Raw genomic sequence first — 22,184 nt, forward strand, 5'->3', positions numbered from 1 at the left:
CGAAGGTTCGAACGCCGACTCGGTTCACCGAACCCATCAAGGTCGGTGGTTTGGTTCAGCTTGGACCACATGCAACCACGTGCATGATCTACCGCTTATCATGCTTTCAGATTCGCACCAACGCTTGATTGGTTGTCTTCCTCTTTTCCCAGTAAAACCTACTTTTTCTGTCCACCAACTTATCCAAAGCAGAAGTTTTGACTGAGCTAAACAAAATGATGAGTGATTTGGATGAAGTAAATTCAAAGTTGTAGCTAAAGTTCATTTCCAGAAGATACATTGGACAAGAAAACACTCCTTTAATGTTCAACAATTGGCCCTCTTAAATTGTTTAGGAGTTGTTGGCTGAATTCCCAGCACTTGATGCTTAATTCCTCGTCTCTTGCAACAGCAGAAGGCAATGTCTCATTGCAATCCCCAAAATATTTTCCAGTTACATCTTTCATGTCAGGATGTAGAGCAAGATAGCAGGTAGTAGATGCACCCTGCAGTTTGAAGCACATGTATTGTGGGTACTAGATGATGAACTAGGATCAGAGAGCTTCTAAATCTGATTAAGATTGGATTTAAATACAATTTGCAGACATGTAGAGAAGAACTTCGAGAAACTGGGCATACCTGAGGTATGGATTTTAAGAAAGGTTTCATCGCAACAGCAATGGCATCCAGTATAAATGCTGATACAACAGAGAATTCATTATAGTTGAGATTTTGCGATAAAAAAGTAAGTGAAAGGTAATCACTTACAGCTAATATTTAGATAGCGGCACACATTAGTATGGATTGCTCCAGGATGAAGAGAATTTGCTGTTATGTTGCAGCCCTTTTCCTATACAAGCAGCAAATTCCCCATAAGCTTTTACATGGACAAGAAATGCAGAAAAGTAAACAATGCAAAAAGGTCAATACATCAATTTAGAAGTACCCTTTAAGAAATGTGGTTCTCATTTTTCATGGGTCCTTATATATGTTATTAGTCTGACCATTACAGATACAACAATCAAGAGATTGATAGATTGTGTGCACTTATCGCTTAATATTAGACTTCAAATCCTTCACCTGAGACTATTTTGCACTAAGACAGCAGGATAAGTTGCAAATCAAATTAAAACCACACATGAAAGAAATTAACGGCAAGGAAGTCTTTTGGCTGTTACAAGGAATGCTGTTCTATCAAATATAAACAATTATTTTCTTTACTTACAATATTGACTTCCATCTCAAACCACACCAGAAATTCCTCTTTGGCAACAGGTTGCTTTTCTATTGCATAAATAGGATGCATAAGCAGCATGACCTTTAACTCCACAAGTTAATTGGTAGAACATAAGATTATTTGGAGGTCTTCGACAATATGTTTCCTCCATTAAGATCACTCCAAACTTAAGTCTTAAGTGAATGTCTTCTGCAATTTGAAGAGTCATACATGTCTGCCATGTGGATATGTGATCCACATGGGTGTTAATTGACCTCTACCAAGTGAATATGATGTCTGATATTAGAATTTGCGCGTGCCCTCCATGTGCCAACCCCTGCCGGCACAGTATAGTTGCAATAGCACGCAGCACGAATCAAGTAGCAGTACCAGCATATATAATCCAACATAATTTAAAATCAGCTCAGGAGGCTAACTTCCTAATTAGCATTAAGCATTCTTAACAATGAGATGTGTGAAAGAAAGTATGACCGATATGCTGTTTAAACAAATACTGCATCATGTATCAACGAAGTCAAAGAAGCAGAATTGTTCAATCCGAAGAAAATTCACAAGGTTGAGTCATCGTCAATGGTCAAAATGCCTGAGAAGAATCAGTTTTGTTTCTTTCCTTCACAACTTTCTTAATATTCATGATAAAATCTGTGCATCACACAAAACTTCAAATGTAAGACAATGAATAGTTGGTCTACCACTAGATCAATTTAGAACCCATTTCTAGTGCCAGTTGAGGGTGTAAGTCCTCCATGATAAAGGTCAGAAAATGCAAAGAAAGGTTGATAAGTGCTAATTTGACTCAGTTAATCACCGAATACCAAGAATAGATACTTCTTGATCAAAGATTTCAAACTATACTTGGCCTACAACATAATGAAAATGCAAAAGATAATTTGCCTTGTCTAAAACTAACATTGAAAACTTTTCATGATCAATACATAGGAATAAGGATTTAATCTTCAACTCTAATTTTTTCTATCTTCACAATCTAGTCATCAAATAACACAAGGTAAATCTGGACAGGCTAAAGATATACCTGTAAACGCCGAGAAAGCTCATTTGCATGCCATATATTTGCCAGCTTAGAATGAGAATAAGCAGCAAAAGGTCCATAGCTGACAGATGGCAAGAAGCAAATCTCTTCATCAATGGTTCCAGAATATAATAGCAAAAAGAAAATAACTTCACTCTCAGTTAAACTTCAGAATATTCTTAAACTAAAATCTAGGATGAATTCTGAGGCTACTGCTTACTTAGATTGATCATTTATCTTCTCCAAATTAAACCAAGATTCATCAAATTTGCTTGAATGACCCAAAGACGAAACACTAACAATCCTTCCCTGTATTCCTGTTTCTTCGGCAGTAACTATCATCTTGTTCATCAACAGATTAGTAAGTAAAAAATGTCCTGCATTTTAACACAGCAATAAACCCATTAAATTTCAAGTACGACATTACTAATGGATTTTTTGGCATTGAATAAGTGCATGATCTAGTTTTCGTTACTATATCTGGTGTCTCATCTGGCTGCTCGAATTCACCAAGATTGGAACTTTCCTGGATTAAGTTCAACAGGGGATAACATTTTAGCGAATTTATATTCCAAAGATGATTGTTCTCACCAAGGTGATTAGTAGCAAACTGCATCTCTATTCCATCTTTGGATAGCTGGAAGGGACAGGCCATAATCCCTGCATTGTTGCTGCTCAAATAATGTGTTTTTTACCAAATGTTTCAGAGCACACAATTAGCTTACCACAAAAAGAATAAGAGGAAGGAAAATTAGAATCTTGAATGCTACAAGAGCATTGTGACGCTTACATGAGAATGTTTAGGTGCTCGTACGATGAATTAAACGATCGAGCAAAGGACTCCACCGAATCGAGGGAGCTCAAATCCATCTCCATAACATGGATCTTGGCATCCGCATTCTGCTCCAAAATGCTTTCTTTCACCTTTCCGCCGCTTTCCAGCGACCGGCAGGGGATGACGACGGTGGCGCCTCTCAGTGCCAGAACCCTTGCGGTTTCCTTCCCAATTCCACTAGTTGCCCCTGCCAATGACCAACACGCCAACAACATAAAACACTCTTCCAGGGATAGAAAACGATCCATAGAACAAAACCCCAGATCGACAAACAAGCAGGGAAGTACCGGTGACAATGGCAGTGAGTTGGCTGGCGTCGATGCCTTCAGTGACCTCTTCCGCGGTGGAGGAAGAGTGGAAGCCACGAGAGGAAACCTTGTCTCCTTTCCAGAACAGGGGGATCCAGTTCCAAGATCCCATTTTTAATCGCTGTCGTCAGTGAAAATCTCAGCTTTGCTCGCTGAATCCGCAGGAGGAATTCTTAGAGCTACTAAAACCAGAAAAGGGATTAGCCACAATAGGAACTGGATACAATAGCCACGATCAGATGTCTTTTTGGGCTCGTGAGATCATGGAAACAACTCTTAGAAAGAGAACAAAAGATTCCACCTCTGGAAGAGGTTATGGAGTGACCGGATCATCAGAAGAAGCTCTGCAGCTGCTTAGGGTTCTCACATCCACATGTATTAGTCTTATTTATATAAGTTCATGTTGACTCAAACACTTCAACATGCTGAACCAGAGAGATAGAGAAACTTTGTGATTCAAACGACTGACGCACAAGCCATCGTCCACATTGTCAATGGCTCCCAGCAATATTCTTGCAACTGCAAGCTATTATTTCAGATATACACCTCATAATAGCTAACCTTCAAGTGTTCTGTATCAGTTTTATTCTCAGGTCACTCGAGCAAGACCCCATCGGCTGGACGATTAGAGAGCTCGTCCAACCCTCTTGTTCATTGTTTTTTATTCAATGATGTCTCTTTACTTGAAACAACAAAAACTATGCTTCTTCCTTGACTAGCCTTCCTTGACTTCAGCGGCTTCTCTTTCACAAATCCAATTTAATTCTGCAAATGAGGCTTCAGCTGTAGTTGAAATGAATCAGTTTTCCAAGCTCCAGTTGACCCAATTCTGCATGCAGTGTTACAGCCAGCACCACTTTTCTTCTTCACCGCTCAATTATGCTTCTGGCTTACTCTTTTACGAGTCTAATGAATTCTGTAAATGAGGGCGTAGTTAACAGCTCATTTCCTGATGTGAGACAGCATGGTGAAGCCATTAATGGGGTATTGGTGTGGCCAAGTGATGTCTCCATCAATCAAGCTTCAACCTTGAACATTTTCAACTCTCATTTGTGGTGCTTGGAAGCCTAAGAAGATGGAGACGTTGGATTGCCTCCTTGGCCAAGGAATGGTTGCACTTGCGCCAAACTCCACCAACTTGTTGCAGCCCTTGCACGGCATTCAGCCATGGTTTCTTCTAGAGATGCTCATAGCCATGAATTCCATGTTTCTCGTGGAATGTGAGGCAGCTGTGACGAGAGAAAAATAATAAGGCAAGGCGGATGGCGCGCGCGCACACACACACACTCCATGCGAGGAGCTTCAACCACAGTGCTGCCCACAAAGTTGGGATCCTGATGGAATCTTAAGCGACTCCATCAAATCTCTCCACAGTTGTCATCCCCCTCCAAAAACACCTGCAATCTTTATTAGTTTTAGTTAATGAAAAATAGAGCTTAAATAATGTTAACAAAACTGAATCAAGATATGATGGCCTTTGGCAATTGCTGATTTCCTACAGTTTCTGGAAATGATTTTTTCGATTTTTTCAGAGTTTTTGAAACAAAAACAAAATCACAACAAAACCATTTTCCCCATAATAAATTTTGTAATGAAAGAATAAGAAGAAAAATAAAAAACTGAAGCCAGAAGAAGCCCCCATTAATAGTTCTTATTCTTTCCATTCCTTCCTGCTGCAGTTTCTCAGCGCTATATTGCGTTAATAAGACAAGCACCCTCCTCCAACCACCCATCTGTCTACCTGCCTCCTGACCCGGGTCCTATGTTGGCCGTTCGGAAACTTTAGTAACAAAGCAGGTGGGTCCCGAGTCATGGCGTAGCCGGTGGGGAAGGGTGTTTCTCGAGAGGAAGGGTCGGAGGAGACATAATATAACAGCATCATCACCCATGGAAGCCGCGCACAACACATGGAGAACGAACTCCCGCGACAGCTGCGTCCCTCTTCCTCTTCTTCTTCTTCTTCTCCTCCTCCTCCTCCCTCTTAATCCCACACGTATCTCTCTCTCTCTCTCTCTCTCTCCTCTTGTCTTCAAATAAGGATTGGGGTTCTTCCCAAGTGCGAGGAACTGCGCATCCGATCGCAGATCGAGGTGCCTTCCAAATCGCCGTCCTTTGATCGCCTCAGGGCGTCCCTTCTTGATCTCGCCTTTGGCTGCGGCGGTGGTGGATCCAGAGTGTTGGTGAGGGGATCAAAAGAGGATCTTGATGGAGGAGAGCAAGGTGTTGGACGGGAAGACGCTGCGGACTGTGCTGTCCATCCTCCAGTGGTGGGGCTTCAACGTCACCGTCATCATCATGAATAAGTGGATCTTTCAGGTCAAGCCGATTTGATTCTCTTCCTTCTCCTCTCTTATGTTTTACTTTCCTTGCTTTTCCTGGATGCCATGAGTTCTATGACCTTGTTTGGTGTTTGGCTGGTTTTCCTTTTATTGATTTGTGTTGATCGTCTCAAAAAGGTGAGATTTTTAGGCCACGATTAACGCGTTTGATGTGAATTTCCCTTGTCAATATGTTATTGGACGAGCCCTCGTCTCATACTGGTAAAGTCTGCGCCTTTTTGTGATATTTCCACATTAGGAAGTTGGTTTACCAAGCCTTTTGTTAGGTTTTATGAATAAATTTCTCTTTTCTCACCTCAGAACTTAGAATTGCAGGTGACGCAATTGCTTTGTCCAAGATGGGTGTTTTACAGGTTCAAATGCAGGTTGAAATTTTAATCGTTGGTACGAGGATCAATATATTAAGCAGAGTAATAAAGATAAATTTGATATGGAAAGTAATGAAACCTTTTTGATGGAAATTCTTTGAATCCAATTTTATGATTCTTGGCCTTCCTATTCTATTCTGCGCATCAAACACATGTACCCTGTGTGATGCAGATCTTTCTCCCTCATTTTCAGAAGGGTTTGTGGAATGGAAGAATAGGAATGCCAAAATGTTGAGCTAAATGATTTGTAGGGTAACATCGATTACTGCAGGTGGACTTGTTGCTTGGATATCACTAGCAGTTTGATGATGAGCTATGTACTTAATAGGGTTCTTAGATTTCTTTTTCCTTTTTCTTGAGGGAATGTGATTTGCATATGTTCTCTCTGCATTCCTATGCTCATGGTAGGTGCGTGTCTTGCCTACACTATCCTTAAAAGAGTCGGCCAAGAGTTGTCCTCCTGTGTAGCTTATTTTCTTTGTATACTGGAAACAACTTCACAACATAGAAGCAATTAAATTTCTAGTAAAGGGAAAGAAATCATGAATTTCAAACATTCAGCTAGAATTCATAGTATTTTCAATATTAATCTGGCATAAATTATGAAAATGAGGGCTGAAAGTGATGATTTGAATCGGGAGTTTCTTGATGACTGCTATATTCATTTACAGTGCATTCCCAGGATTATGGCTTGAGATCCTTCGGCTTCTTAGCTATTAGATGATAACCATACTAAGATATTGCAATCCTTGGACTACTAATCTACATTTTAGACAACCAAGTTGTCAGAAGGAAAAGGAGGTTTCTTGCACAAAATCGAGGTACCATTTTGTGTATACACAGCTACTAGCAGAATAATTAACATGATGAAGTATTTACTGGTAAAATGGTAGCAACAATATATAGATGGTTATTAATGTCGACATGCTGACCTACTTAGCCTTAGACATTACCTGCTTTCGAGACTTTGAAGGCCCTAGTCAACTTCTTGGGCAGTGTTAGTCACCAATCATCATATTTCATAACCACCGTGACAGAAAATCAAGCCAACTAATTAAATAATTATTGGACTAACAACCAATACTCTTGTTGCATGTTAGTGTTTATCTTGTCTCAGAAGCCACGTCTTTGATTAGTGCTGTACTGGAACATTGGCTTGCTGATGATATGATTGTCATTAAAATAATATGTTCTATTGGTTCCAAGACCCAAATACTAGATGGGTCATAAGGAAGCTATAATTCAGCCATTATGAAATTTGTGTTTGAAGAAATTAATAAATTTGTATTCTTATGATCATTAATTTATATTACTTACGGATCCAATATGAATGACATTTGTTTTATCATTGTGCTCGTTCATCATATCGTTGCCTTTGTTTCTTGGTTCACTATCCAAGCATTGCTAATTGCAATAGAAGTATTCGCATTTGCTAACTGAAGAAATAGCGAAATATTGCCTAGTTTTCTTCTAAGTTTCAGATTGGATTTCAAGTTATCAAAATATTGCCTATCAAAATATCAAAACATTACTAATATGATGACAAACTTTCTTTGCAGAATTTGGATTTCAAGTTTCCTCTAACAGTGTCATGCATCCACTTCATATGTTCTTCTGTTGGAGCATATATTGCCATCAAATTGCTTAAGATTAAGCCCTTGATTGAGGTAAAATCTGAAGATCGATGGAGGAGAATATTCCCAATGTCATTTGTGTTTTGCATCAATATTGTATTGGGAAATGTGAGCTTGCGGTATATCCCAGTTTCATTTATGCAGACAATAAAATCCTTCACACCTGCAACAACAGGTTGGTTTATTGTTTTCTCTCCATATGTTCCTGTCTTTAGTTTCTTTATCAGTATGAGATTTCACATAGCTTGTATCTTATCTGATTCATATGTATTTCCCAGTCATTCTTCAGTGGTTAGTTTGGAGAAAATTTTTTGAATGGCGCATTTGGGCTTCATTGGTACCCATTGTTGGGGGTATTCTTTTAACCTCAATAACAGAGCTTAGTTTCAATGTATTTGGATTTTGTGCTGCTCTAGTTGGCTGTCTTGCTACATCAACAAAGACAATCCTGGCAGAGTCTCTTCTTCATGGATATAAATTTGACAGGTAATGGTTCTTATTTGTGAATTATTAACTTTGATTTTTCAATATGACAAGTTGAAACTATCTTAAAATGCTCTTAACAGAGCTAATCACTTTTCTGTATAGCCCGATGCATGCTGCTTTTGGTCTCATTCCTGAAAGTAGAGAATGAGATACATCTTCTTATCCCATCCATGGGCAAGTTATTTGTGAAAAATGTTCTGCTTAGCCCTTTGCACGATATCTCATGTGGATATCTGATTGGACAATCAATCTCATATTATATTAGCTAAAATATAAACATTCCAGTTTATGTTTAATCATTTCATGGGTGTTGAATGTAATGAATAGTCTGTTACTACTATTTTTTAAGATGTTTTACAGTGTCAAATCATTTGGTTGTTGATGACTCACAAGGACTATGGTTTCTGTTATTCAAGCTTTTATTTCACTGGCACAAATTTCATGTGTCTTCTGTTCACTTGAAATTTCAAAGGAACCGATAACACATTCCAGTCTATTTTTTGGCTGCACTTAAGTAACCATAGATGGAATCATTTTTGGTCTTGATCGGGATCTGTGAAAAAAAACAAGAACACTTCTTATTTGCACACTCATGTATGTGTCAGGTTCAAGGCTTAGTGGTTCTGATCAAAGACCTGGCTCAAACAGGCTTAGGCTTGAGCTCGAGAGAATGTGTTGGTATATACATATATGATGAGAACTTGTTTGATGATTCTGATATATTGGCAGCAATGATAATTTCAATATTCTTTTTCTTAAGGATTCTTGGTCCTGTTAATAAATTTTAGTGTGCTTTCTAGTCCACTATTCAATATTAATGAAAATTTCAATATTCTAGTTTCTAGCCCAACGTGAAAAAGCATCAGTTGAAATACCACAAAACTAACATGTACTTTATGAAACATCACTATGAATATACATTTTCAATGTCATTCACATATTTGAATGAATGGTTATAACTAAGAGTGGTTTGCTCAGTGTGGATTTACATGCCAATTTGCATAGGCTTTGACAAGGATGATATGTTCTCATGGCAAGAAAAATTACCTAACCAGATTAACTTTTAATTTGCTGAAGTTATATGAACAAAGAGCTTCACATATTTTTGTTTGATTGGTTGAGACTTAAGTCCATTTTAGGTAAGGAAGCACTTCTCTTTTAGAGAACTGATTTAGGCAGCAGTTCCAGTGAAAGGTAGTTTTCCTGTTCACAGATTTGTACAAGTCATTTTCTTTCTTAAATAAGGTGTTTCAATGGATTGTGAAAACCAACATAATGTAGGAATTTCACATTAGAACATGGTGCAGGCAGCTGGTTTGCAGCATCAAAAACAGAACTTGTTATTTAACTTCATTTGATATGGAAAAATGAACATTTTCTTCAAATGAAGTTTGGAATAAAATGACTGTCAAGTATATTCTAAATGGATGATGTTATAACATTCAACTTGCTGATAGAGAAAATCATGAATCATAATTGCTGCATTATCAACTGAAGTACTGAACTGCAATCATCTTATAGAGATGTTCTAGTTTAATGTTGTTAATACATTTGGCCGTTGTGTTTTCCTTTGTTCTTTTTTATCATGCTAAATTGGTTGCATTTTCATTTGTGTAGCATAAACACAGTATACTATATGGCACCTTTTGCAACCATGATCTTGGCTTTACCAGCAATATTACTCGAAGGAGCTGGCGTAGTGGACTGGTTATACTCACACCAATCTATTTGTTCATCGATGATCATCATTTTTAGCTCTGGGGTGCTGGCCTTTTGCCTCAACTTCTCAATCTTTTATGTAATCCATTCCACTACTGCTGTTACATTCAATGTTGCTGGCAACCTCAAGGTGAGTTACATCTAATTTCTGATCCTCCTCACAGAGTGTAGTTATTGTTACTAAATTATGGACATGATATAGGTTGCGGTCGCTGTGTTGGTTTCGTGGATTATTTTCAGAAACCCCATATCTGCTCTTAACGCCGTTGGATGTGCCGTGACCTTGTCGGGCTGTACTTTCTATGGGTATGTCCGGCATAAGTTGTCACAGCAACCCACTATTTCTGGAACACCTCGAACTCCGCGCACCCCTCGGAGTCTAATGGAGCTGCTCCCCCTTGTAAACGATAAGCAAGATAAAGCTTAGTGCTGCAAAAAAACAGTGGTTGATGGTCAATGCAGCAAAGAAAGAGCAAAGTTCAATCTCTCAATATGTTTGCACTTTCCGTATTCCTTCTGCCCCACATACAGGTTATAGTAACTTAAATGAATACTTCTTTAGCAGAATGATTCTTCGTAGTTGTTTTTGCTTTCATGACTTAATAGGGGAGATCTCTTGTTGCCCCTTGTTTCATATCTACTTTGCTCTACTTAACAAAGTTATGTTGATTGATAAACGCATTTGCATTGGTTTTCTTGCCTATGTTGCTTTCTGATATGGTGTAATTTTGATGTTAGAAGCCCTCTTAAGTTAATCCTATATCCATAGCTGCTGTCTTAGAGCTAATAATATGAGTGCAAACATCTATGATGGTTGATTGTCATGTAGCAGTAGATGCACCAAACAAGACAACTGTGGCACATGTTAATAATGGGGTCAGGGATTGGAGTAAAATGCAGCATTGAGAAAGAGGTAATTTTGTTTTAGATTTCTGAGAGAGGGATGTCTGATGTGTTTTGTTTTTCTTCACTCCATCAGTGCTGCTCCTCCCCTGCTCCTAAAACATGCTGCAATAATCACAAGAAAACAAACAGGAAATTAGTAGCCCAAAAAATCATCAGCATTCTCTCTCTTTGGATCTGGTAAGTCAATTTATGGCACAAGGAAATTAGTGTTAGGAAATCTTAAAAAGAGAAAATATATATGAGAAGAGAGACTGACAAATTAAATCTTGGTCTGTAATTTTCTTATTAATTTGAGAATCTCCTAAGTAGTGAAATTTTTTTATTTTTTTGACACTCATTTTTTCTGCTCTTCATTTCTTTTCTTTTATTTTCTTCCACTTTCTTTGCAAGAAAAAAAGAGAGATAATCTGAATATATATATATATATATATATATATATATATATATATATATATATATATATATATATATATATATACACACACACACACCAACAGAAGAGGGAGGACTTCTCATGAATGCTTCTACTTCCACATAATCATCAAATTTTAGAAATATGTATATATTATAAGAAAAATATTAAAGACAGACTGAAGCTGAGATCAACATCAAATTGAGTAGTCAAGAAAGGATAAGCTAACTAAAAAGATCATACATCATTGATGGTTAGTACAGGGAGGCAAGAGAGTTTGCAGGACTGGGGAGATCACAACCTCCACCACTACGGTGGTGGTGGTGGTTGTGGTGGTGGGAAAATACAGGAGGAGGAGATAGAGGGTGAGGAGGTCCCCTACATCATGGCTTTTCTCGGCCCTGCCACTCTAATCTACCAACACCATCACCCTGTTTTTAGCCTGCATGCTCTCCCCACCCTCATCAAAATTTAGCATATATAACACTAAAATCATACAAATATATTGTTACAAATAATCCCCATCGATTTCATGTTGAAACTAAAACTGATATGAAAAATATGTAGCATCGAATAAATATACGTAGCATCTTAAATTCCCAAGTTCTTCTGCAACTGTGTTTGGTCATCCAGCCGCCATTGAGATCTTAGAAGACCAACATGGTCTTCCGAGTTCTCGGTTCTCCCAAAAGCTCATGGGTGGTGGCTCCTCCCATTCAGCAAAGACATGACCAACACTGCAGCTCGTGCAGGTCAAGACCCACCTTGACAGCAGTAAATTAAGGAAGAACCATGGAGACATCGGTAGTTGCAGTACATGGAATCCCATCATTCCCTTGGTCGGACTGAAGCCCGAGCTTGGAACACTCTTCAACAGCTCATCATCACCGTGAACCTGCAAAAAAGGATTAGTGGTGAGAGCAAGAGAAGTTCTCGTCAGATTGGATTGTGATGAAGAAGGTCATCTCAGTGAGCAGCAGAAGAGAAAACGACGTGACAGAGCCCAGAAGTAAAGGTTGTGCTGCTGCCCCTCCCCCACTCCACCCACCCCAACATGTAGGTGCTGCACCGAGAGGAGTTGGAAAGGCAGCACACAGTCTCGCAACAGTGGGTAGCCCCGGAAGAAGAGGGCAGCGCAACAGAGCTCATGAGGCTTGTGTTCCGAACTCCATCACTTGCTCCGCCCTTTCTGCCACTAAACAACGCGACATGGCAGATTCCTAATCATCCTTCTCCCCCCACAGGAAACACCCATCATTGTCCTCCAAGCATCCCTTTCAGCGGAGGGGAGCCGCGCATTTAAGCCATGCCATCGCCGCCTCCTCCCATCTCACTCACTCCGTCCTCCAGCACCATGAGGCCCTGCTCCAACTCCGTCACCAGCTTCTTCTCCTTCCTCTCCGGTGGCCTCGATGAGCTCGACCGATGCTTCGCGTCGAATGCGTTCATGTCGCTCCAGTCCTTGCAGCGCGCCGTCGCCCTCCTTCGGTCCCTTCACTCCCGACTCATCGGCCTGGTGCAGAAGCTCCACTTGCCCGCCGGTGAGAGGTGGCTGGACGAGTACATGGATGAAAGCTCCCGCCTTTGGGACGTTTGCCATGTGATCAAGCTCGGCATCTCGGGCATGGAGAACTACAACTCCCGCGGAGCAGACATGGTCGCCTCCCTCGAAGAGTGGCGCCGGAATCCCACTCCTCGCCTCGCCCTGCAGGTCCTGATCGGCTACTTACATCCTCCTACCTGCTGTTAACGTTCCTTCATGGCTCAAAGCCCTGACTTTTATCTGGTTTCCTTTGTTAAGGTGATGCGAGCGATCTCTGTTTGCCGGAGGGAAGCCATGAGATTGGACGAGGAGAACAGGGTGTTGGTGGAGACCAAAATCGAACCAGCTTCACTTCGGTTCGACGACGAGAGAGCGTTCACGGAATCCAGGCTCCACGGATTCAATGGCTTCAGAGGAGTTCTTTACGCGCTGAGGAACGTGAGCTCGCTCCTCTTGCTGATCCTGCTGTGGGGATCGGTCCACTGCTGTCCAGAACAAGGTGTCTCCGAAGAATCGACATTCTTGAGCTCGGGGTACGCTGTTTCAGTGGGCAGGCTGCGACGGAGGCTGGTCGGGGAGGTGGAAGAACTCGGCGGCCGACCCGGGATTCTCATGCACGAGTTCCGGGCGGCGAGGGCGGCGGCCGAGGAACTGAGAGAAGAGATGGAGAAGGCGGGGACGGAGGGAGGCGACACGGGGGCCACGGCAGGGAAGCTGAAGGAGAAGGTGGAGGGATTGAAGGGGTGGCTGGGGACGCTGAGATCTGGAACTGAGAATCTCGTGGCGCAGCTGGATGACTTGTTTGATGAAATTGTGGAGGGCAGGAAGGAGCTATTGGACATCTGCAGCCACCAGTGAGCTGAAGGTAGGCAGAAGCAGCAACAAGAAGAGGTCAGAGGAAGGAGAATTCCGGTGATCAGCTTCTTCTTCTTCTTCTTCTTCTTCGTCTTCTTCTTCTTCTAGCTTTGTTTGTTTGTAGCAGCTATTGTTCCATTAGTATACAAACAATACCATTACCAGTCTTCTTCCATGCAAACAGAAGCAGGATCACAGTAAAAACAACTCGAGAGACACCATGGTGAGTGAGAGAGTTTGATTGTGTGCATCATGTTATAGCAACGAAGGGATCTTTTCTTCTTATTGTGCTTTGCTTTGGAAGGAACCCGTCTGTGTTCTTTGACTGGGTTCCTTTGTCATCTTCTTCCGTCAGTGAAGGCTGCAGGCGAGGGAGAAGAAGAGGATGGGTGGGGAGGAGATTCCTGGGCAATTGAGTGGACAAGGAGACACGAGGACGGTACTGGTGGAATCTCGTTGTCTGCTGAGATTGATGTGGGAACGGATGGCAACCGCCATGGAAAAGGCTTCTGGACGGGACCAGCCGGCACAGGCGACTGTTCCTGCACTCTCTTGATTGCTGCTGCCAATATTACTTCAGCAGCAGCGGCAATTATTTAGAGAGATGCGACCAAAAAGAAATCCTTGCTCAAAACAAAAAGAAAAACCTTTCAACATATCCATAATAATAATAATATATATATGTATAATTATTTAAGCATCTAAATTTATTTCATATTTGATAAGATTATATTTTGATTTGGTGATGACATGTTTTGATAAGATTATATTACGTAATTAGATCTCTTTAATATTTTGATCTTTAAATTTAAAAAATATATTGAGATCATTATAATTAATTTTTTTTTAGTATATCGATTTTTATATTAAAATTTTTATAGTTATAAAAGTTAAATATTTAACCTCATTTATCCTAAACATCTTTTTGCTTGTGGTTTTCGTGTCATTTGATCTACCGGCGCTTTATTTTCCTCGATCATTTATACAATAAAGATTATTTTTTTATTATTATTATCATATGTTATATTCTCAGTTGATAAAATCGACGACATCAAGATAAATAGGATTAAATATTTTATTTTCATAATTATAGAGATTTTAATATAAATATTTTTAAATTTAAAAATTAAAATATTCTAACTAATAGAGTAATATAATTTTATTATTGAGCCGTGTTATATTATTCATCTTTCTTTTAATAGAACTGGATTGAGACACCTATATTTCTCACTGTATATTAATTAATGAATATTTATATTTATAAAATTATAATCAAAATTAGCTTTTTTAAGGGCCTCGTATGCTCCTCCTAATTTGAACTTAAATTCGATGAAGAAGCCCTCTAATCCAACTTAAACATCCACAGTAAATGAATGAACCGAAGTCCGAAATCAGCGTGGAAGCAAGTGGAAGACACTGGATCCGACAATACGTCGAACACCTCGGGATCTGATACCGGACGGAACTTGCAGCGGAGGAAGAGCTGGAACTGGAGCTGGAGACACACGGAGCAGCCGGTGGTGGCCAGCTTTCGCAAGGGGGGCAGCAGCAGTAGCACTGTGGCTCGCTCATAGAGACAGAGGTACGGTGATCTCAGCCCACCTCTTCCTCCTCCCCACAGCCACAAGCTGCGCTGGCTCTGTCGTCGCCTCTGTTGCTTGCCTCCTCTTTTCTCGCGCATCCGCCATCGTGAACAAACCGACATGTTTTTACCTTTTACGCACCCAGTAAAGAAACCTGTGCAAGCCAGTAACTGTCGTGATGCCATGGAAGAAAGCAAAACACGGAGACAAAGCACAAAGAAGGGAGAGAAACGAGGGAGAAGGAAGACGGCGTGGATGAGTATCAGGGAGGAGAGACACAGAGCTAACCATGGATGCAAAAAAAAATCATATATATATATATATATAACTTGACATAAGTAATTTTCATATTAATTTATAACAATTTAAGTTCAGCGTAACGGCTTAAATGCTATTATAATAAACGCAAATCAACTGATTGTTTAAGAAAACACTTTAAATATGTCAGGATAGTATTTGAGTATTAAGAATATTTCTAATCTTTTATATTTTTATTTTTAAAATTAGAATTAACTGATGACAGCAGTAAGTAATAACTGAGTTAGGAGGGGGACATGGATGTCAATTTGAAACTTATAAAGAAGGACAAACAACTAGTCTCCGAATTTTACAAGGATTGAATTATTTATATATTTATATACAAGTAAATTTCATATTTATCTCTATCAATTTAAGGTCAGTATGTATCCTTTAAAACCTAATAACTTATACACTATTATGATTAATCCAAATCAACCAAGTCTTTAATGAAAACACTTTAAATATGTTAGAATAGTATAGTATTTTTTAAAAAATAAATAAAATTATCAAAATATTTATCAATTAAATTAGCTAACACTTTAAATATGTATGAGTATTAAAAATATTTTTATAAATTTTTAATTTAATTTTAAAAGGGAATATATAGGGAATTTGATAATTAATTTTTTTCCAAAGCCATCCAATCCTTCGAGAGAGTGTCTCGGTCGCATATTTATTGTTGACCTCAATTTTAACTAAAGGTTTCAACATGCTATCATATGTGGATGTGCCAATAAATCACAAGTGTGATACATTACATAATTTTTTTTCTTATCTTTATTATTAGTATTATTTTACTTTATATTATCTACTTGATAATGTTATGAAGTTTTTCATAATAGGAATTGGATCATGATAAAATCATAATAATGATATCAATTCACTTATAAATATAGACCGTAAATATTATGTTACTTGAGAGAGACATCGAGATAGTCGGACAGACTGATATGCTATATAATCATCCATATGATGGAGACGATTGGTCTCATAGTTATTCATGTGAGGACACTAGGGGTACAATCCAAGTGTTCATTGGAAAATGAGTTCATCGATTGATCCGCTCACGGAATACGAGATTGTGAATGATACCTTGTCGTCAAATAACGATTTCCTAGTTCAAATTATAAGTTTGGTATGTAGACTTGAGACACAAAAGATGCCATGTACGAGTATTTTACTTTTTGATACTAGATTTGTAGGTCTAAACGTTCCAAATCTAGCATAGTCGATTATAGAGAGTGGTAACCAACCTTACGAGGGCAATTAAATATCAATAGAGGATCATCTGCTCTCGGTGTCACGAGAGGAATGTCTCATGTGCTCTCTTTCAATTAAATCTCTGGTCACAATTATTCAGATTGAGATAAAAAAGAGTTCTATGGAAGAATTCGATTAGAGCAAGACTCGAGTAGATTCCTTATATGCCTGATAGTACTATACCTGATATACGATATTTAGGATATTAGAATGATAAGATACTATAGATACACGATAATTGAGGATATACAAGTCTAATAGATTGGATCCCCCAATATCGTTTGAGAACGATGAAATAGTGATATAGTATGTTCATAATCGTCAAGTCAAGTGAATTATCATGTAGATAATGATTCATTCGATTAGAAGAAGTTCTAATACGTATGACTCACGACCAGCTCAGTATTAAGCCTAAAGGGTCATACACATATAATAGGTGTTGTAACGAGTAGATGTATGAATATGAGATATTCTTCGAGCCTATATCTTATTAGATATCCAATAAGTCATTGTATTATTAGATCATTTGGGTGAGACTCAATAAGAGTAAATAGTGATTATTTGATAGAGAGACTTGAGTAGTTGGATAGAGATCTAATATCCAATAGGGTAATATCTATTATGGTTAAGTTGATAAGAACTTAAATAGGATGGAACCAAAGAAACATATACTAAACCCTTTTCGGCTACACCTCATATTCTATCTCTCATTCTCCTCCTCAATCGATAGCCCTATTTGAGGTTTGTGGACAGTAAGAAGGATTGGTCCTTTCTTGATCTTGGCATAGTCTTGTGGTATACAAAGGAAAGGAAATATCATACTACGAAAGAGGACGATGACATCTAACCTTCTTCATCTAAAGATTTTGATATGCGATTTTGATGATATACGATCTCCCGTAGGTAAATCATCTCAAATATATTATATGATTTTTTATTTTACAATTTTTTTGCACACCAATTTTCGCACAACAATTTAATATTAAATCTTTGAAAACCTGTTTTATTTTTTATCCTTCTATTATGCATGTGATACTCTATATAATTTCCCAACAATCTCAACCAGCAAATAATTGAACTAATCCTAATCCAACAATTGTCCACATATTATAAACATTATTAATATATTAGTTTAATATATCTAAAAAAATTATCTAAAATAGTGGACAATTTCTTTGGATAAACCATTTTTTTTAAATCTCTTCTTTTTAATTTTTTCAAATAGTATTCTTATTTCGAATAATATCCAAAATATCTCTCACTAATCCAATAATATATTACAATAATTTGGTCATCACAATAAAAATATTATAAAATTTATTTGAAAAAATTGTAAATGATATAAATTGATTCATAATTTTATTCAAACCAATTTTAAGCGTTAAAAAGTTTGGTACCATAATAGTACATGAATAATGACAACCAAAAAGATATAATATGATGTCACTTATAATATTTTTTTAATAACTTTATAATGTTTTCAATACCTCAACAAAAAATACTATAATACTATTGAAAAACAATATAATTGAGATAAATAGAATCAAAACACAATAAAAATCATTGGATATATCATACTAGGGTTCAAATATTTACTTATAATAATTTATGAATAATATTACTAAAACATAGATAATATTACTCAAACAGAGATAATGATCTATGAGCAATGATAACTAAAAAGACATCATATAGTATCACTTACAGTATTTTCAGCACCTTAATAAAAATATTATAAATAAGTCAAAAGAAAATACTGTAATGATTTAAAATTGATGAAAAAATTGTCGAAAAAAGGTTAATATTATTGGGGTTGTGGAAGGATATTTTGAGCATTATTGAAATTATGGGATTTCATTCAAAAAAAATAAAACAGGGAGTCTTTTGGGAGAAAAAAAAAAGAAAAAAAGATGATTTTTTAAAAGAGAAATTACCCCCAAATATTTATGTCATCATTTATAATAACAAAACCAAATACCTAATAGACTTAATCTCACTATAACCTTAATTCTGAGAGTTAACACCTTATCTTTGCCTCTCAGCCATGTGAAGTCCCACGTGACGAGACTTGCACACCCCCTACCTTTGTCCAATGGCCAAGGCCACTTCGCCTGCCCTCACCCAACCATTGCCTTCTCCTCCCACCAGACCACCTCTTGCCACCTCCACGAGGACACCAGCGCCCACTAACAATGTCAGGTTAGAATTGGGGAGGTTGATGCTATCTCTGGGGGACTACGCCTTGAAGCAGAGGAAGAAGACCCCTGGAGAGCATCGAGCACACTACAACTCCGTCATCTCCCTCTGCATCGCGAACAGGGCGCTCCGCGAGGGGCGCCACCTGCGATCCCACATGGCCCGAATAGGGTACACGCCTGGCCTGTTCTTGGACAACCAGTTCATCAACCTGTACGCGCGGTGCGGGGAGCTTGGCATGGCCCGGGAGCTGTTCGATGAAATGCCCGAAAGGAATGTGGTGTCCTGGAACGCCCTCATCTCCGGTTACTTCTCCAATGGCCGTCTTCTCGATGCGTTATTCCTCTTCTGCACCATGGTTGAGGCAGGACCTAGCCCCAATCATCTGACTTACTTGACTGCAATCCGAGCTTCGGTCGGCACAGGGAGTCGTGAGCTCGGGAAGCAGATTCATGGGCACCTCATGAAGGCAGGTCTCTTCGCTTGTGTCCAGGTCGGGAACTGTTTGATCAGTATGTACTCAGAGTTTGGAGAACCGGAGAATGCTGAATCAGTGTACAGGAACATGGTTGAGCGAGACGAGGTCTCATGGAATTCCCTGATTGCATTGCATGTCAAAAGCAGGTCTCCTGATGACGCATTGGCTCTTTTAGTGGACATGCAGAAGGAAGGCTTCACTCCAGATGAATTCACATTCGGAAGCTTGCTCTCATTGACGGATGCAAACATCATTACCAAGCTACATGGCCAGATTGCTAAGAGGGGGCTGGCTAACAATGTCTTTGTAGGAAGCGTGCTACTGGATGCCTATGCCAGGTCTGGGAATCCACGAGCTGCAAGCTTAGTCTTCAATTCCATGCAGCTACCGAATGCTGTCACATGGAACTCGGTTATCTCAGCATGCTTCGGGAACAATATGGTGCAAGAAGGTCTGAAACTATTTCGGCAAATGGGTGAGCAGGGTGTGCTGCCAGATGAGTATACTGTCTCCATCCTGCTGAAGGCGGGTGCTACCTGTTTGTCGATAATTGTTGGCAAACAGCTTCATGGACTTGCAATCAAAATGGGATTGCACGCAGATGCCTTGATCGGAAACAGTCTCATTACGATGTATGCGAAACATGAAGAGGTTTCTGACTCCTGGAAAGCTTTCAGTAGTATCACAGAGCCAGATCTTATCTCTTGGAATTCCATTGTCCAATCTCATGTTCAGAATGAGGAGCCTGAACAAGCACTGACACTCTTTGTAGAAATCAAGGGGTCTGGTTTTGAGCCTGATGAATTCAGCTTTGTAGGCGCCTTAGCTGCTTGTGCTTCTCTGGCCTGGTACCGAACTGGAAGAGAAGTTCATGGTGACCTGGTCAAGAGAAGCCTGGCACCAGATGCTTTTATCGGTAGCGCACTTATTGACATGTACGCCAAATCAATGGTCATCTCTGATGCTAGGGAGGTTTTTAACAGAGTTGAACATAAGGACTTGATCACCTGGAATGCGATGATTTCTGGGTTGGCACAAAATGGTTATTTGGATGAAGTACTGAAACTACTTTACAGGATGAGAGAAGAGAACATCAAGCCAGATAATTTTACCTTTGCCAGTATTTTTGCAGCATGCGCAAATGCCATGGCGATGCAACAGGGAAGACAGGTCCATGGTCTGGTCCTGAAATCAGAACATAAAACAGATGCAGCTGTAGCCAATTCACTTATAACCATGTATTGCAGAGCAGGGAACATAAGGGAAGCAAGAAAGGTTTTCTCTGAGCTTTCCGTCAAGAACGTAATATCTTGGACAGCAATGATTGGAGGTTGTGTGCAGAGTGGTTATTCGAGGGAGGCTCTTGAAATCTTCGAGCAAATGGAGATAGCTGCAGTGAGACCAAATGCCAAAACCTTCATTGCGGTATTGACAGCTTGCAGCTATGCAGGTTTGAGAAGGGAAGCTGGAAAGTTCTTTAAGATGATGGAGACTAAATATGGGATTAGACCTGGATTTAATCACTACTCTTGCATGATTGACATTCTCGGGCGAGCAGGAAAATTAAAGCAAGCAGAAAACTTGATAGAAGGAATGCCTTTCGAACCAGATGCACTAGTATGGAGAATATTGCTGAGTGCTTGCAGAATTCATGGTGATGCTGAAAGAGGAAGGAGGGCCATGGAAAAGATACTGGCCCTTGAACCTGGTGATTCTGCAGCTTATGTGTTGCTCTCTAATTTGTATGCCTCCTTAGGCAACTGGGATGGAGTTGAGGAAGTCCGACAAATGATGAGAGTTAATGGGGTGAAGAAAGAACCAGGAAAAAGTTGGCTTGAGCTAAATGCTAAAGTCCATGAGTTCATGGCAGGTGATTCTTTGCATCCACAAAAAGAAGAAATATGTTTGAGGCTGAGAGAGTTGCTCAAACAGATGAAGGATGAAGGATATATTCCTGGTATAGAACATGCTGTAAGATAAGAGGTAATTATGGAATCATTCTGTTAGAATTCTCAGCTATACAGAATCCCTTTGTAGCGGCAACAAAGATGAAGAACCTGCAGGAGATCTTGACTACTCAGAATTGAAGTTAATGGGGTCATGCATTAGACTGACCACCCAATAATTCATGTTTAATTGATCAAAGTTGTTTGAGAACCACAGAGAAACTTATGATGCACGTTAGAGTTACATTAAAGACAAAAGAACCTCAATTTTCAACTTGAGATCTTGAGAAGGGGAAGATCCAAAGAGAAGCCTGGCAGAAAACTTGTGACAAGTTGGGAAGTGCAAAGAGTCCTAGAACTAAAACTATTTCAAATGTATAGCATAAATTACTAATTTAGTGATCAAAATAATATTGATGAAAAACTAATCATTGTTTTTACAGATTTTACCTTAAAATAATTGGTGGTTGTGGAGTTTTATTGGTTGTACATATTTTTACAAAGACAACAGTTTTTTGTCAATTTATATAAAAGATTCTCTATCTTACATGGATCCTGAGGCTTAAGCTTTTAACTCATGTTTCTGTGATACATGTAAATTGCTATAATACAAGTTTCTATCATACATGTTGGTTGCTATAACTCAAGTCTTGCTTTAGCTTTTACTCATTTTATGCTCTAAGACATTGATCCAAACCTTGGAAACTATCATTTTTGCTAACTTGAGCACACTAGTTTTAGAATTATACTCTTGTGGATGATTCCAGTTC

The 22,184-nt window shown here is 39.0% G+C and overlaps 4 protein-coding genes and 1 long non-coding RNA gene across 6 annotated transcripts; 3 read left to right on the forward strand and 2 right to left on the reverse strand.

Annotated features, from left to right (window-relative positions):
• Window positions 1-207: 207 nt before the first annotated feature.
• Window positions 208-4,458, reverse strand: LOC103979130 (short-chain dehydrogenase TIC 32, chloroplastic). Of its 2 annotated transcripts, none has more exons than XM_065141318.1 (9): window positions 3,691-4,458; window positions 3,369-3,571; window positions 3,037-3,268; window positions 2,838-2,917; window positions 2,467-2,623; window positions 2,250-2,328; window positions 748-829; window positions 619-677; window positions 208-485 (listed from the first exon to the last, which is right to left on the reverse strand). In XM_065141318.1, the coding sequence occupies exons 2-9, from the start codon at window positions 3,499-3,501 to the stop codon at window positions 300-302; spliced, it is 1,008 nt and encodes a 335-aa protein (XP_064997390.1). In that variant the 5' UTR covers window positions 3,502-3,571; window positions 3,691-4,458; the 3' UTR covers window positions 208-299. The 2 variants fall into 2 exon arrangements, with proteins under 2 accessions (XP_064997390.1, XP_009393455.2); XM_009395180.3 differs by having other exon boundaries at window positions 3,369-3,568; window positions 3,691-4,456.
• Window positions 4,459-5,283: 825 nt separating this feature from the next.
• LOC103979129 (UDP-galactose transporter 1) lies at window positions 5,284-10,612 on the forward strand. The gene is made up of 5 exons (XM_009395179.3): window positions 5,284-5,705; window positions 7,656-7,905; window positions 8,009-8,216; window positions 9,834-10,065; window positions 10,138-10,612. Exons 1-5 carry the CDS (start codon window positions 5,595-5,597, stop codon window positions 10,360-10,362), a joined length of 1,026 nt encoding a protein of 341 aa, XP_009393454.2. The 5' UTR covers window positions 5,284-5,594; the 3' UTR covers window positions 10,363-10,612.
• Window positions 10,613-11,473: 861 nt separating this feature from the next.
• On the reverse strand, window positions 11,474-12,439 carry LOC135633682 (uncharacterized). The gene is made up of 2 exons (XR_010495090.1): window positions 12,302-12,439; window positions 11,474-12,148 (listed from the first exon to the last, which is right to left on the reverse strand). It is a non-coding gene; the product is annotated as an uncharacterized LOC135633682 (long non-coding RNA).
• On the forward strand, window positions 12,142-13,936 carry LOC135633681 (uncharacterized). The gene is made up of 2 exons (XM_065143445.1): window positions 12,142-12,964; window positions 13,055-13,936. The coding sequence occupies exons 1-2, from the start codon at window positions 12,560-12,562 to the stop codon at window positions 13,652-13,654; spliced, it is 1,005 nt and encodes a 334-aa protein (XP_064999517.1). The 5' UTR covers window positions 12,142-12,559; the 3' UTR covers window positions 13,655-13,936.
• A 4,587-nt stretch (window positions 13,937-18,523) lies between these two features.
• On the forward strand, window positions 18,524-21,973 carry LOC103979127 (pentatricopeptide repeat-containing protein At2g33680-like). The gene has a single exon (XM_009395177.3). It carries the CDS (start codon window positions 18,887-18,889, stop codon window positions 21,446-21,448), a length of 2,562 nt encoding a protein of 853 aa, XP_009393452.2. The 5' UTR covers window positions 18,524-18,886; the 3' UTR covers window positions 21,449-21,973.
• The last annotated feature ends 211 nt before the right edge of the window (window positions 21,974-22,184 follow it).

Source organism: Musa acuminata, chromosome BXJ3-3 (assembly GCF_036884655.1).
Source record: "Musa acuminata AAA Group cultivar baxijiao chromosome BXJ3-3, Cavendish_Baxijiao_AAA, whole genome shotgun sequence".
NCBI lineage: Eukaryota > Viridiplantae > Streptophyta > Magnoliopsida > Zingiberales > Musaceae > Musa > Musa acuminata.

Coding starts and splice junctions, on each gene's coding strand:
- LOC103979129 (XM_009395179.3), top strand. CDS start 5,595: ATGGAGGAGAGCAAGGTGTTGGACGGGAAGACGCTGCGGACTGTGCTG. Junction 7,906..8,008: donor CTTCACACCTGCAACAACAG/GTTGGTTTATTG, acceptor TGTATTTCCCAG/TCATTCTTCAGTGGTTAGTT. Junction 10,066..10,137: donor ATGTTGCTGGCAACCTCAAG/GTGAGTTACATC, acceptor GACATGATATAG/GTTGCGGTCGCTGTGTTGGT.
- LOC103979127 (XM_009395177.3), top strand. CDS start 18,887: ATGGCCAAGGCCACTTCGCCTGCCCTCACCCAACCATTGCCTTCTCCT.
- LOC103979130 (XM_065141318.1), bottom strand. CDS start 3,501: ATGGGATCTTGGAACTGGATCCCCCTGTTCTGGAAAGGAGACAAGGTT. Junction 2,329..2,466: donor AAGATAAATGATCAATCTAA/GTAAGCAGTAGC, acceptor GCCATCTGTCAG/CTATGGACCTTTTGCTGCTT. Junction 678..747: donor CCGCTATCTAAATATTAGCT/GTAAGTGATTAC, acceptor CTGTTGTATCAG/CATTTATACTGGATGCCATT.
- LOC135633681 (XM_065143445.1), top strand. CDS start 12,560: ATGCCATCGCCGCCTCCTCCCATCTCACTCACTCCGTCCTCCAGCACC. Junction 12,965..13,054: donor CTCCTCGCCTCGCCCTGCAG/GTCCTGATCGGC, acceptor TCCTTTGTTAAG/GTGATGCGAGCGATCTCTGT.